Source organism: Aspergillus mulundensis (assembly GCF_003369625.1).
Source record: "Aspergillus mulundensis strain DSM 5745 chromosome Unknown scaffold_4, whole genome shotgun sequence".
Classification (NCBI taxonomy): domain Eukaryota; kingdom Fungi; phylum Ascomycota; class Eurotiomycetes; order Eurotiales; family Aspergillaceae; genus Aspergillus; species Aspergillus mulundensis.
The window spans coordinates 2,875,012-2,888,634 of record NW_020797892.1 but is presented as its reverse complement, the minus strand read 5'-3'; the positions used below and the strand labels follow the sequence as shown (position 1 = coordinate 2,888,634).

Below are 13,623 nucleotides of genomic sequence, written 5' to 3'. Positions count from 1 at the left end.
CTTTTGATTCTTAGGACACGTGGAAACCGCCGGAAGAAACTTGACTATATGTCTACCGCTATTTATTATAAATGCGAAATCAGATGTTTTACATTTGACCGATAACTTCAATTCCCATAGCGGCAAATATAGCATCTGACAATGGTTAAATGTTCTCATAGCAATACCCAAGTAGCCAGATGAAGGCTTGGTGGTTAGCGGGTAATTGTCATGACGGTCAAGGGAATGTGATTGCAAAAAAAAAAAAAACAAACATGGGTATCATGCTGAGTTTCGTCTATATCCACTGTAGCATTGTACAATTAGTTATTACCCCCCGGGCCCTCAACGAGGCCGTTTGGCGTTATTCTCCATTCCCATATCAACCGAGTAGTTCCATCTCCTTTTCAGACCATGCGGATCATACACGCTTGCCACGCTTTGCTGCCAATCGCGCGCTGTGAACACCACTGGCTGCCCACTCATCTGTGGCTGGGGTACTGATGAGGCTTGTGTGACTAATGGCTTAGCTGGTTGTTGATATTGCAAGGCATACTGATCCACCAGAGCAGGTTGCAGCCCTTGCGACGTTCCAGGGATTCCCATTGGCGGCGAGTTTGTGTTCACAGCAGGACTGAATGAGAATGCCATGTCCCATTGGCTAAAGGTGAGGGATTAGTACTAATTTGAATAACAAGGTAGGATGATTCTTACTTGATGATACGGGTGGGATCCCAACTGTTCTCATCGACCAACGGGGTCTCTGTATGGACGGGATGCGTTGGGAGTATACCTGGGGGGTGTAGTTGCGGCGTACCGGACTTGGAGTCTTCAGTGCCAGCCGATATCGGAGGAGTTATAGGGTAAGGGTGGAAGCCAGCTCTTTCTTGTAGACTGGAGATCTGGCTGGATTGTGGATGATATTGCGTCTCGAGAGTAGGGCTGGGTTGGTACGGTTCGGAAGGGCTGCCGTAAGGAAATGTGGCTTTGAGTTCAAACGGGCGGTTTATGTTGGCGGAAAACGCAAGCCGTAAAGAGTCAATCTGCGCTTGGATCTCGGGCATAGGCCAAGCCGATGAGCATCGTTCAAGTATGCGCATGTGGCGTGTAAAGTATTCCCGCGCGTCAGTATGGAACTCGGGGTCAGGAGACGTGATGGCAACCTGTTGCCGCGTAAGTCAAACCCGTACATCACAGAAGGAGCCTCCTTACCAGATGCAACATTGTACATGTCAATATACAATAGATGGTGAAATTGATGCCTCTTTGCATGTAGAGAAGACCCGACAACCCAAAACGAGCCAGGATCGCCTCTTGGAGCCTACAGAGACACTTTGCAGACGAGTAGCATAACGCCATATGCATCTTCCAATTTCCACCAGCAGGGAACTTTGAGGCAATCAATTGTGGTCGATGGCAAAGGACTATACCCAAATGACAGTGTGAATGCATATTCCCGACGAAATGAGAAGGGATCCAGGGAGGGGAACCGTCAGGAGGGTAATTGACCTGCAAATCTGCAGGAAGGCTTTGCAACCAGTCGGCGAAAAGCGGGTTGTTCTCGACGAACTTTGAATTAGAGCCCCAGTCCTTTTGCCTCTTGATTTTGTGATAAACATCAGTAAGTATGCGAATGTGGCGGGCGTTCCGAACAAAATAGGCATACTGCCTAGATCGATCAATCTCAAACTGATCCATGTTTTCAACGTCGAGCTCAGGCTGCGTGTTGACTGTTTGTGGATCCACGCCATAGTCAGAGCGTCCTGCGAATGTCAGCACTTGCCGACGCCTTTTAAAGAATCAGCATACCTTGGGGAGCACCTATCATGACCTCAACTATCAGGAGGGCCTGCCAAACCCTGGTTTGAACCAGACATTCAACCGGGCTTAGAGTACATGTCTTTTCTTCGACATGGTTGTTGTAGTGTTCATGGATATCCAAGTCCTTGGCCATTGATATGATTGTCTTGACGGTTTGCCAAGATCTATAATAATAACCCTTTTTAGGCAATGACTCTCGCGCTTTTAAGAGAAGGAGAAGTGCCTGGATCGTGCTCAGGCGTGGAACATCCATGAAGCTAGACTCGTGTCCTGGAGGCGGTAACTTTAGTATATCAAGCGAGAAAAAGAAAGGGTGGTGGTCTCACTAGTCGCCAACGCCAACCACTGCGCCCCTTGGGCCGGATCATCCGACAACCTGCCTGCGCACGCAAATAAGGCTTCAAGCAAAAGAGGCGAGATGGATTTTCGATCATGCTGCCACTGGTAATACAGGTGCGCCCGGTGAACAACCGGAACGTAGGGATGAATTTCGCCAAAATAGACCTTGAAATAATACATAACTTCATCATCAGAAGGCATGAGTTCCGGGGGAATGCGGATTTTGGAGCCGGATCCAGTACGAAGTGGAGGCAGACTCTCCTCCGCCTCGTCCTGTGTCGGGATTTCAGGCTCGGTTTTGTCTGTCCTTTGCTGCCGAATATATGGTGCTATCCAATGTTGAGCTTTGGGCTTATGACATGAAACATGTTACTTACCGATGCCGGTTTCATCAATTCTTAGTTCGCCCAGTACTTCACTGAGATTCTCCGCGGTGGAATGCTCGTGGTCACCAAAATCTATACCATCGCTGGGTCCTACAGGCTGTGCTTGGGAAACAGGAAACAGCTGCTGTGACTGATATGATTCGGTTGCAACGACTTCATGCGGCGATCTTGTTTCATAAAGACCCGGCTGGGCAGGCGAATAATGAGAGAATGAACCCACTCCGTCACTGTACTGATGGATGACCTGTCCATGAGGCGAAACGCCGTCCCGGTAGGTTTGATACGCAGTCAACTGCGAGGGTTCTGGCGCATTAAGTGTGTCGGTTGAGTTGGTAGGGTAAGATTCGTGACCTTGTCCCGAAGAGAAATCGCCCTCTTGGCCAATAGTCGGAGGTACGCATATAAGCTTTAGTCGAGTGCAGGCTGAACAGGGCCAAGTGTTTGTCGTAGCAGCATCACACTTGATCTTTCGCTTCCTACAACCATTGCATGCACGCATGACTGGTCAAAAACACTCAGCGACCGAACTTAGATTGACCAACAAGGGCACACTCACCTTTGAGCCTTTTGTGCCTATTATGCTCATCAACAAACACATAGTCTTGAAGTTAAGTTAGCATAAACACATGCGGGGAGTTGCAGCTCTTCCTCTCGTAAGATTGCGCTTACTCTTCTGGCCCTCGCGGGGAGGACCTGTAGGAGGCGTATATGAATATCCCTGCATTCTGGATTCCAGATTATGCTCAAACCCAGAAGGCTTCAAGAGCAAGGCCCGCCTTGCACCGGATGTAAGCCCCCGCTCGAACCGCAAGCTTAGCTGGGTAAGCCAAGATGTTGACTTAATGCGAGCCTCTTCGCCTTCCGAGTTCTTTCTTAACTGGAACGGTCGAACAAGTCGAGCTCTATCTTGACTGGAAATTTCGCCAATTGTAGAAAATGCGAACCGGACAATTACGATAGCGCTGCCGGTTGTTTCGGACCAAAGAATGCTGTATGTTCTCTGGACGTCAAGAAGTTCTGCTTCAAGGAAGGCTTTTGACGATTGTTTAATGATATGATGTATGGAGTGCCTAGGGCTGTTGACGCGCGATGTCAGAGACAGTTGGCGGGTAAGGGTGGACGGATAAGAGTGGGCTGGGGTATGACAGGCCAGTTCTTGACAGGCAAGTCACAAAGGGTTCCAGGGTCAGATTGCACACGCGCCAGCCAGTCGCACATAGCGGCCGGCTGAAACGATGCGCTCCTGAGAAGCAATAAGAGAGAAAGACCAGAGCCAAGGGTACTCACAACCAAGGAGCAGATGGAATTATGCGAAGCGCATAGTGTAGCGGCGCCTAAGGATAGTGATTGGAGACAGTTCAAACGCGAAGACGAGTTGGCGAAATGGTATTACAGTCGAATTGACTGTAACAATTTGAGTGGCGCGTCAGTTGAATCACTGGGCTCCGATTCTCAACGGCGTAGGTGATAAGGTCGGCTAGAGTTCCAAGGCTGGTGCAGACTGGTACCTGAGAATGGTACTCGGAGTAGAAAATGGACCGTGCACAGATGCCTCGAGTGTTGCAGTTGGAAGCGTTGTCGGGGGTCCAAAGCAGGTCCACGGTGCGGCTAGGTCATAGCTACGATCGTTCAAGTATCGCGCGAAACGTAGGTAGTTTGACGATCGAGTCAGAAGCTCGAGCCGAGCATGGAGGAGCTATAACGGGCAGTAACAATAGGTTAGAAATACAAGAAAATAGAACAAGGCCAGCCAATCGTCTTGAACAGGGTAGATAGATAGAGTGGTGAAAAGAAACTCACCTACTCGACTGGAGGGATGGAGGGAGATCGGCCTCGGGTGCTGAGGGGGCGCTTGATGTGCGGCACCACTGCAAGTCTGCGCCAGTCCCAGTTAAACCCAGTAGTTAGTCTAGTGTCCACTGCCCACCCTCAGATCATGGATGATGCCAATTGCTGGCTCCGCCTGGAGGAACTTCGGGCCTTTCCTGAAATTTAGTTTCGGTGCCTCGTCCAAGCCCTACTACTCCATAGAGTCCATACGTAGCCTTTAGGTTTTCGAAGCTTCCCCTAAGCATACACGGAGTAATATTCCTTCCAGCCTTTGGCTTATTGTCGGCAAAGTTTAAGAGAACGTGGGGTTCCATGTGGGTGCATTGTTGATCGGAACTTAAAACTATACAGAGTACGTAACATGCCTCAGGTGGCTGAATTGTGACTGACGATGCATTATTTTTGGAGATTCTAGGCGATGTATAATCAGACGGTCTGGCCAACGATGAATATCACTATCGGGGGGATCCGTGTTGTCGAGTGACTCGAGTCGGACTGTCGGACTCTCGGATCATGAAGAGGTGCGGGGCGACCCTTGAGGAAAATTGTTGTGCCGGTGGATTGCCTCCGCACATCTTCCGCAGCCACGCAGCGGCATATTACGGAGTACTTTGCTTCACCCACGTAGCTTCGACTCAACGCTCAACCCGATCAGCCATGTCTGAAATGCAGAATTCGAACCCGACCATAATCAATAGCGCCGACCTCCCTACACGCCTTCGGCGCACTGTTCCTCACAAGAGTAGCGCATATGGAAGCGATTTCTTCGCATCGGCGCTTCCCTCACTTGCGGTCGACACTCTATCTGACTACTCACCGTCGTCTTCGGGATCTGACAGTGACGATGATCTGATGGAAGAGCCTATAGACGAGCAAGAAATTTATGGTACAAGCCTCATGCCTGCAGTGATATACATATTCTAATGGTCCAGATCTTATCTCAACCATATCTGATCCCGAACATCCCATCTCCCTGGGGGCTTTGGCAGTAGTGTCGCTCCCGGACATTTCCGTCAAGCCCGCTCTGCCGGGTGTACCGGATTCGCCTCTTCGCACTGTCACTGTTCTTATTACACCGACCATCACACACTGCAGTCTTGCCACTGTTATAGGTCTTGGTGTTCGCGTGCGACTTGAACAATCACTCCCACCACGATTCCGTGTGGACGTGCAGATTAAAGAGGGGACACATAGCACCGCTGATGAGGTGAACAAACAACTTGCTGATAAGGAAAGAGTGGCTGCAGCACTCGAAAACGGTACGCTCATGGGTGTTATCGCAAAGATGCTTGAGACGTGTCAGTGATCCACTGGAACTTTTTTTCCATTCATCTAATTAAGCCCTGGATGGTTACCATCGGGGCTCACGAATCTAAAACGCCACTTTCTTTCAATCCCTTCCAGAGCTCCGGCTCCAAGAACTTGCTTACGGTCACATCTTCAGCCAGACCTTTTCGCCGCCTTGTCTTCAAAACGAAGTCGCGAGCTGTTGCCATTGCGGGAGCCGTCTCCAGCGGTTTTAGCTTAACGTCCCGGTCTAGCGGGTCTCCTGGAACCACACTCCACTTATCAAAAACAAGGCTGACGGCAGCCTGGCCCTGTGTATGGATACGGAGGTCTGTCTCGAAGCCAAATGAATCAATGACCGGAATCAGGCCGCGCACCGAGTACAGAGGTGTTCCCGCAATGGGTCCATCGGAAAGGACATGGCCTCTCCTCCGTGAAAGGACAGTATAGACAGATGCGACAGCATCTGCAGGCCCTGTCATCGAACAAGAATATATCGGCTCCATTAGTCGAGGGGAGGCCATCAAGAATGATGAATAAACGGCGCGTCTGGCAGTGGGGATGATTTGACCGCCTCCTCTGTAAATGGCCTGGTCGGCTAGAGAAACGTCTGTGAGCCTGAACTTTGCGTTCCGAATTGCTGTACACATTAGATATGGGAAAATATGAATAAAAGATGAGGGACATACGTTCTTCACACAGAGGCCCTTCGCGGGTACCCCAGCTAAAACCCTGTGTTACAGAATCTCTGACGCTTCCAAGTAGCTTCTTATCGACTTGAGAAGGCAGTGTGTCATCTTGTAAGATATTTGGTCCCATCTCATCTGGCCCAAATGCCCATATACTTCTCGCAGCGAGCTTATCCCAGTCGTACCTCTCCTCGAAAAACCGGGCCACTTTGCGAATCGGGTCTTTGATGCTGACCCTGCCGCTTTCAATATCCTCAGCTATCCCATCGTCTAGCGGTTCGGCAATCATCGTGATCTTATTCAACTTGTTCGGGGTTATTGAATAGCACATGATAGCGGACGTCTCAACAACGGTTTCGCAGAAGCGAGTAACAGGGTCGGAGACCTTGATTTCCATCTCCGAGAACAATCTCCGGAGATCATGGAGGACGCAGTCCATATACAGCTCCCCGGTTCCCAAAACTATATGCTCTCCCGATTCCTCTACCTTGGTCGAAATGAGGGGGTAACTCTTGTTGACTTTTCGGAGACCCTCGAGCATTTTGGGAAGTTCGGATGGGTTGACTGGCTCAACAGCGACCTTGAAGACAGATTCAGTCATGTGACGCATGGGTTTGAAGATGTGCGCTTCCTCATCATCTTCAAACTTGGTGGACACCAGCGTCGCCGTCTTGACAATGGAGTTATCCACCCCTCCAAGCAAAACCAAGTTTCCTGCAGTAACGCCACTAGTCGGGATATTGTATCGAGTTTCCGCAATCCATGTGTCTGAAATAGTAGCATTGACCATGTCTTCTTCATCGTCAGGAGTATAACCCTCACCAAGCACTCGGACTGCTAATCCTGGCCGAGCTGTTCCACTTAGAACCTTGCCAAGAGCATGGAACCGCGAAGCATCCGTGCTTGCCAGAAGCTTTGTGACATGGACAACCAAAGGGCCATCCGGATCGCATTTGTTCATTGCTGTTGCAACTTTAGTATCCATAGGACCAGTATAGTATCGTTCCAGAGCCCTCTTGGCGCCCTCCACGGGAGAAGGAATATGCTGTAACACCATGTCGACAAATCCTCCGGCAGGTCCGAAAAATTGCTCGCATACCAAGTCGAGCAGCACCTTGGCGTCTGACCTTAGCTGTGATGGTTTCAAGCTAATGCCTACACTGGCGAGAGTTTCCTTCAAGTCCTCGGGGCTTTCGCTGAGCGTGTGTGAGTAAAGTTTGTATATGGGCTCCAATACGAACTTGACAAAAGTCCGCTTGGAATTATCCTCCACCCCTTTCCGAGTAAACTTTCGACTTTTGGGGTTAAAGAAGATGTCTCCCCAGAGGCGTAAAGCAAAATCAGCGGTCTCGATTTTGGGATAGGTGTCAGCGTACATTTTCCCAAATGACTGCAGCGTGAAGCACCATTTCATGGAAGCGCAAGCAAAAGCGACATTGCCCTTTTCAGGACTCAATCGCCGTTTCTCACCCTGTCCGGGCATGACGTTTTCAATCACCGTGTTGACCTCTTCAATCACATGTTTCAATTTGAAATAGGCGTCGTTTGGCGGAATTTTCAGCTCTAAAATCAACCTGTCCATCTTGTTCACCACCATTGTTAAAGGGAGGTCCTCCAGTACCGCATGCTTAATAATCTGTTCAGTGTTTGCCTGCACACCCTCTACAACATCGACAACAAGAACAACACCATCAACGAGCCGAGACGAAGCAGCCACCTCGTCTACAAAGTTCACATGTCCCGGAGTGTCAATGATATTGAACAGGTGTGATTTCCCTTTGGAGCTCTGAAGCACCAGACTCATGGGCGCCGACTTGATCGAGAGTCCTCGCTCTCTTTCCATGTGGTGAACATCAGTGTAGCGAAGTTGTTCCTCCCTTTTCCTTCCTGTTTTCTTGTCGAGCCGTTCGGCCAAATCATGAGTCTGCATAACAAGCATGTCCATGAATGCTGTTTTGCCATGGTGCAGATGGCCAACGAGCGCAACATTTCTTGTCTGTTCCGGGAAGTTCAACAAATCTGTCATAAACTCGCGGGAGAAGAACACTGGCGGCAGCTCGCTCTCTTCAATTGAGAACTTCTTTTGCGTGACTGGCGCGATTATAGGCTCGGAAAGAGGCTGTGCATCCTCCTCCTGAACCAACGTTTCGACGTCTTCACCGTATATTTGTTGCGCGCTGGGATAGTACTGCTTATCTTCGTGTAAAATGACGGCATTGGATGGGCCTTCTGTAACGCGCACTAGATGTCAGATTCAGACAATTGAAGGATTAGAAGGCCGGCGCACCATCCACTTCCATCAACTCTTGGTCAGCTTCATCCTCGCCCGCACCGAATGCTTCACTGTAATCGAATGTCTGGTTGTCGTCATGAAGCTCTTCGTCGGACTCCGCGGCCTCGCCAATGTAGTTGCCAAACCTGGCACGGTCAGTAAGGATGATGATAGAAGAGATCAAAGCATACTCATCATAAAGGTCATCCATTGTGCTGTCTAGGGGGGGGAATCCCGTTGCACCAAAGCTCTCAAGGTCGGTGGTGCATTACTTTTTCTCGCTGGTACGAGCTCTTCGGGGTAACTTCAAGAACTTCTGCTGACCGAGCTTGGCGTCCCGATTTACAGATCGCCAAACCGGTAAACCACCACAAATTTGGTAAGAAAGTGGAAAGACGGGATGTGTCACTGTGACCAGGAATTCTTGCGGATTTCTGAAAATATCAGAATTTCATACGTAACTTTACTGTCTATCGTATACGTTTCTCCGTCCCACCCCACCTCGCCGACACCGCTCAACCTGTCCTTATTTAATTTTCGAGGTATATAAAAGGGGCTTGAGCTTTTGTCTGTGACTCGATCCTGTCAGATTTCATTCTTTGTCCTTGTTGTACATCGAGCAAAAACTTGCTGTATACTGTCTACAAGTCTACCGACATGGCTTCTCTCCCCCCCGTCTACATTGTGTCCTATGCCCGTACTCCCGTGGGCTCATTCCTGGGGTAAGAATATATGTCAACTCTGTAATAGGGGAGACTCTGATAGTGCTTCACAGGTCCCTGTCAAGCCAGACTGCCCCGCAGCTGGGTTCGCATGCGATAAAAGGTATGCTCAATCACCTCCATTATCCAAGGCTTTCTCCTGACAGACATGTTTAGCTGCCGTTGAAAGGGCCGATGGGATCAAGCCATCCGATGTTGAGGAGGTATTCTTTGGAAACGTACTCTCCGCAAAGTGAGATCCCCTGAAACCTTGCCTGTGAGTGGTGTTCATTTTCTGGCAAACAGTGTCGGTCAAAACCCCGCCAGACAATGCGCTCTCGGCGCCGGTCTTGAGACCTCAACCGTGTGTACTACCGTCAACAAGGTCTGCGCCTCGGGTCTGAAGGCGGTCATTCTTGGAGCGCAGACCATCATGACCGGCAATGCGGATATTATCGTGGCTGGTGGCACCGAATCCATGTCAAACACTCCTCACTACCTTCCCAATCTCCGTACTGGCGCCAAATATGGCAATCAAACCATGGTGGATGGCATCGTGAAGGACGGTTTGACGGACGTGGGCAAGCAGGAACTCATGGGACTCCAGGCGGAAGAATGTGCGCAGGACCACGGCTTTGACAGGCAACAGCAGGATGACTACGCCATCAGATCTTACGAAAAGGCTCAAGCTGCCCAAAAAGCTGGACTTCTGGACGGTGAAATTGCCCCGGTTGATCTACCCGGGTTCAGGGGCAAGCCTGGCGTCACCGTATCGCAGGATGACGAGCCTAAGAACGTAGGTCAACCCAACCATTTGGTTGCAGTGCTCTAACTTGACTAGCTCAACCCTGATAAGCTTCGTGCTATGAAGCCCGCATTCATTCCTGGCTCTGGGACAGTGACTGCTCCCAACTCCTCTCCCCTCAACGACGGCGCTGCCGCAGTTGTTTTAGTGTCCGAGGCCAAACTGAAGGAACTCAACCTGAAGCCGGTTGCTAAGATTCTTGGTTGGGGTGAGGCCGCACAGCAACCCAGCAAGTTCACAACTGCCCCGGCTCTCGCGATCCCCAAGGCTCTCAAGCATGCCGGAGTTTCCCAAGATGCGGTTGATGCATTCGAGATTAATGAAGCCTTCAGTGTGGTTGCTCTTGCCAACTTGAAGCTCCTTGGTCTCTCTGAAGACAAGGTTAACGTTCACGGTGGAGCGGTAGCTATTGGACACCCTCTTGGTGCTAGTGGTGCCCGTATTCTGACTACTCTGCTCGGCGTCCTCAAGGCTCAAAAAGGCAAAATTGGATGTGCGGGTATTTGCAACGGCGGCGGTGGTGCGAGCGCGCTGGTCGTTGAGTACGTCGCTTAAACAGTCCGGGACAGTATGCCGGCCATGCCATGACCTAATGTATACACTAGAGATATCACAATATATGATGAGTTTTTATCATTGCCTGTCCGAGAGATCCAAAGGTTACTGTACTATTCACATGGCTGTGAGTTCTTCCATGGCAAGCCCACTAGTAGTTTCCAATAGCGTGCGCAGGGGTACATTCTGTAGCTGCGTAGTATATACTATGAGCTAGAAGCATAGTAAGAGGATATGCACAAATCGGTTTAAGTTACAACACACTGCTTTCGCGCACAACGCGGAAGCCAGCCGATGTACACAAATATATATGCCCTATATAACACAGTTTAAGGATAGAGAATATGGTGGACAACCTCTGCGCAGAGTTAAGCAAATGCACCAACAAATGCCATCAAAAGCGCACCAGCAGCAACTGCTATACAGGCTTCAAAGCGTCGTTTGCCCCGTAAAGTCACGTAACTTTCCTCGCTCAAGAAATCCTCAGCCAAGAGCTCTACCAAGCCGGCAAAAAGTAACAATCCGCTGCTGATTGCGTTTGTGATCCCGACCATCAAAAGGCCAGTGGCACTGGCAGGGTCGTAGAAGTTATGTAAAATCAGGCCGATCGCTTGTCCAATAGGGGTTGTGGTTCCGTAGGCAAGAGACATCAACCACGGTTTCATGGACGACGGTGGAAAGAGATCAGGGATTAGCGATGCAATGCGAGCACCCAGAGCGAAGCCCTCGAATGTTTGGTGGAAGCAGATTGCCACTAGGAGAACTATGAAGGACGTACCCGTGGCAACGCTGACGGCCATTCCAATGAAAACACTATGGAAGAGAATACCAGCTTCAAGGAGGAGGCATTGCAAGAGCTGTCTTTGAGGATTCTGCAGAGTCATTTTAGGATCCGCATTAGACACTGATCGGCAATTCCTTTCGACGCGAGGAGCTTGATTCTCGCCCGTCTCGTTAAGGGGCGGAACCGGATCGTCCTTGACGAGATTGGTTGAAGAGCTCTCTGGGCTGAGATTCCTTAAGTCCACGTTCTCAAGCATCGGTGAGAGGTGAATGTTGTCCGTTGGTGCAAGCTGCGAGTAATTCATCTCATCAACCTGCTCATCACTGATCAATTGATCATATTCACTTCCATGGACATGGCCTGCGCCTTTCATGGCAAAAAACATCTCTACCAGGACGACACCAAAGACCGAGATCATCGCGACGAAGCCAGGCATGGCGCGATAAGATTCGCTCCAGAACCGAGGAAGGCAGGGGTCGGTCAAGGAAACAAATGCTGTCGGTAGGAGATGAACAAATGCTGTCGCAATCAGCACCCCTGTCCCGAAATGTCTTGAAACAAAGAGAAATCGTCGGGGTATCGGAAGGCGCGGAAACCGGCGAGCGAGGATGGGGAATGAACAGGCTTGCCATCGTCAGCGAAGTCAAGAATCCACTAGGAGAAAGGTACCCAGCGTGCTTAGCACTAATATGAGAAATAATGCCATAACATGGAGCGAAGTGTTATAGGCGCCTTGTTTGGTCGATCCGCATGTAGGTTTGTCGCTCGAGTTATGGTAGACGTTTCGTTGATATAGCTCCTCTCGGAGCAGGGCGCTTGGTATGGTTGACAGCGCTAATGCGCTGGTCTGTAAACCTTTAGAAGCTTAGAAAACCACCATTGTAACTGACGACTGATCTACTTACCCATACCATCCATATTCACGTGCCGTATAGATGTTCGATCGTTGTGGTCTTCAGGCCTCCATGACCCGGAAGGGCTTCCCACCAGGAGAAGTGTAATGACGTACAATCAGCCGAGTGAGAATAACATTCACACAAGAGTATCGTCCCTAGTAGATATTCGCTTTGGCAGAATCGCCTTCAGTCAGATGTAGACATTTTGCTTTAAGAATTGCGAACGTGCAAGTCTGAGAAACACACGTTGTTCCGAAGCTTATCTTATCAATCTAAGTTATTAAGTCCAGCTTAGGTAATAAGCCTCCGTGGCCCTCGGCATTACTATAGGGCGCTGGGGTTGAGATGTGTACTCCGTACGACTCGTGGAACGGACCAACAATTTAGAAGGGCAAGAAGTTACAGACTCTGCGCATGTAAATAGGAATGGACAAGAATCCTCGAGACACAGCTTCCTGTCTTAGTTGAGCAGGGATACGTGTACTTGGCACACGCCAGCTATGTTTATTCAAGCAACTCAAAAGCCAAGACCCCGAGATCAAGCCCGGACCTATCGACGATACCTCCATATCCAATGTCTCGGGCATAATATTACCTGTTTCGAAGTTTTGTCCAACCACTGGTCCCCTTTGACCGAGTTGCGATAGTGGGGGTATCAGGGACATCAAGTTTGGATGCCAAAGTTATATTACCTGCAGGGCTAGATTGAGCATCATGCGCCACATCTGAGCCATTAAGGGGTTCGCGAGGAACCGGAGGAAATGATTCCTGAAGCGGTTCATCCCACTCATCCTCTTCTAACAACTCCCACTCTGCACTGGTCATTTCACCAAGTAGCGTTGATTTCAGCCTGTCAATAACCTTTATTGGGGTTGGGAGTTTCCAACTTCGAATGAATTCTGTACCCTCGGATGCGCCTAGGAAAGAGTGTGCCGTGCCGTGCGAATAGTGACCAAGCATGGGGAAGGATTTTGTTCGCTGAATTGTGGTTTTTGGGGACTCCTTAAGGGTCTTGGTCTTTGTGTGCAAGTCGCGTCCAGCCAGGGCTCTTGCCAGACTAGATGAATGCCCGGGAGGTGCCACAAGAAGCTGCCATAAATTCTTTCCAATATCGCAGACATCTTCCCATGAATCAGACCCTAAACTGAGTCCTTGACTACGACAAAGCCAAGCCACATTCCAGGCCAGTAGTGTGACCCCCTCAATAAAAAGAGCATAAGCCGCAGGGTCCTCCTTGGCTAGCTTCGGAAGAGACTTGTCAATGCAAAGTGGACGGGGT

The 13,623-nt window shown here is 49.8% G+C and overlaps 5 protein-coding genes across 5 annotated transcripts; 2 read left to right on the top strand and 3 right to left on the bottom strand.

The window, feature by feature from the left end:
- Positions 1-324: 324 nt before the first annotated feature.
- Positions 325-3,249, bottom strand: DSM5745_05361 (Zn(II)2Cys6 transcription factor; the record flags this gene model as incomplete). Its single annotated transcript, XM_026747377.1, has 8 exons — positions 325-640; positions 694-1,142; positions 1,192-1,742; positions 1,789-2,070; positions 2,127-2,468; positions 2,517-3,026; positions 3,082-3,126; positions 3,195-3,249. 8 exons carry the CDS (start codon positions 3,247-3,249, stop codon positions 325-327), a joined length of 2,550 nt encoding a protein of 849 aa, XP_026604857.1.
- Positions 3,250-5,012: 1,763 nt separating this feature from the next.
- Positions 5,013-5,661, top strand: DSM5745_05360 (iron-sulfur cluster assembly protein CIA2; the record flags this gene model as incomplete). The annotated part of the gene is made up of 2 exons (XM_026747376.1): positions 5,013-5,241; positions 5,288-5,661. 2 exons carry the CDS (start codon positions 5,013-5,015, stop codon positions 5,659-5,661), a joined length of 603 nt encoding a protein of 200 aa, XP_026604856.1.
- A 58-nt stretch (positions 5,662-5,719) lies between these two features.
- DSM5745_05359 (116 kDa U5 small nuclear ribonucleoprotein component) lies at positions 5,720-8,814 on the bottom strand (the record flags this gene model as incomplete). The annotated part of the gene is made up of 4 exons (XM_026747375.1): positions 5,720-6,282; positions 6,332-8,572; positions 8,619-8,749; positions 8,795-8,814. The coding sequence occupies 4 exons, from the start codon at positions 8,812-8,814 to the stop codon at positions 5,720-5,722; spliced, it is 2,955 nt and encodes a 984-aa protein (XP_026604855.1).
- A 446-nt stretch (positions 8,815-9,260) lies between these two features.
- Positions 9,261-10,664, top strand: erg10B (acetyl-CoA C-acetyltransferase; the record flags this gene model as incomplete). Its single annotated transcript, XM_026747374.1, has 5 exons — positions 9,261-9,325; positions 9,379-9,428; positions 9,482-9,557; positions 9,611-10,100; positions 10,146-10,664. The coding sequence occupies 5 exons, from the start codon at positions 9,261-9,263 to the stop codon at positions 10,662-10,664; spliced, it is 1,200 nt and encodes a 399-aa protein (XP_026604854.1).
- A 368-nt stretch (positions 10,665-11,032) lies between these two features.
- On the bottom strand, positions 11,033-11,884 carry DSM5745_05357 (putative ZIP family zinc transporter; the record flags this gene model as incomplete). Its single annotated transcript, XM_026747373.1, has 1 exon — positions 11,033-11,884. The coding sequence occupies one exon, from the start codon at positions 11,882-11,884 to the stop codon at positions 11,033-11,035; it is 852 nt and encodes a 283-aa protein (XP_026604853.1).
- Between the last annotated feature and the right edge of the window lie 1,739 nt (positions 11,885-13,623).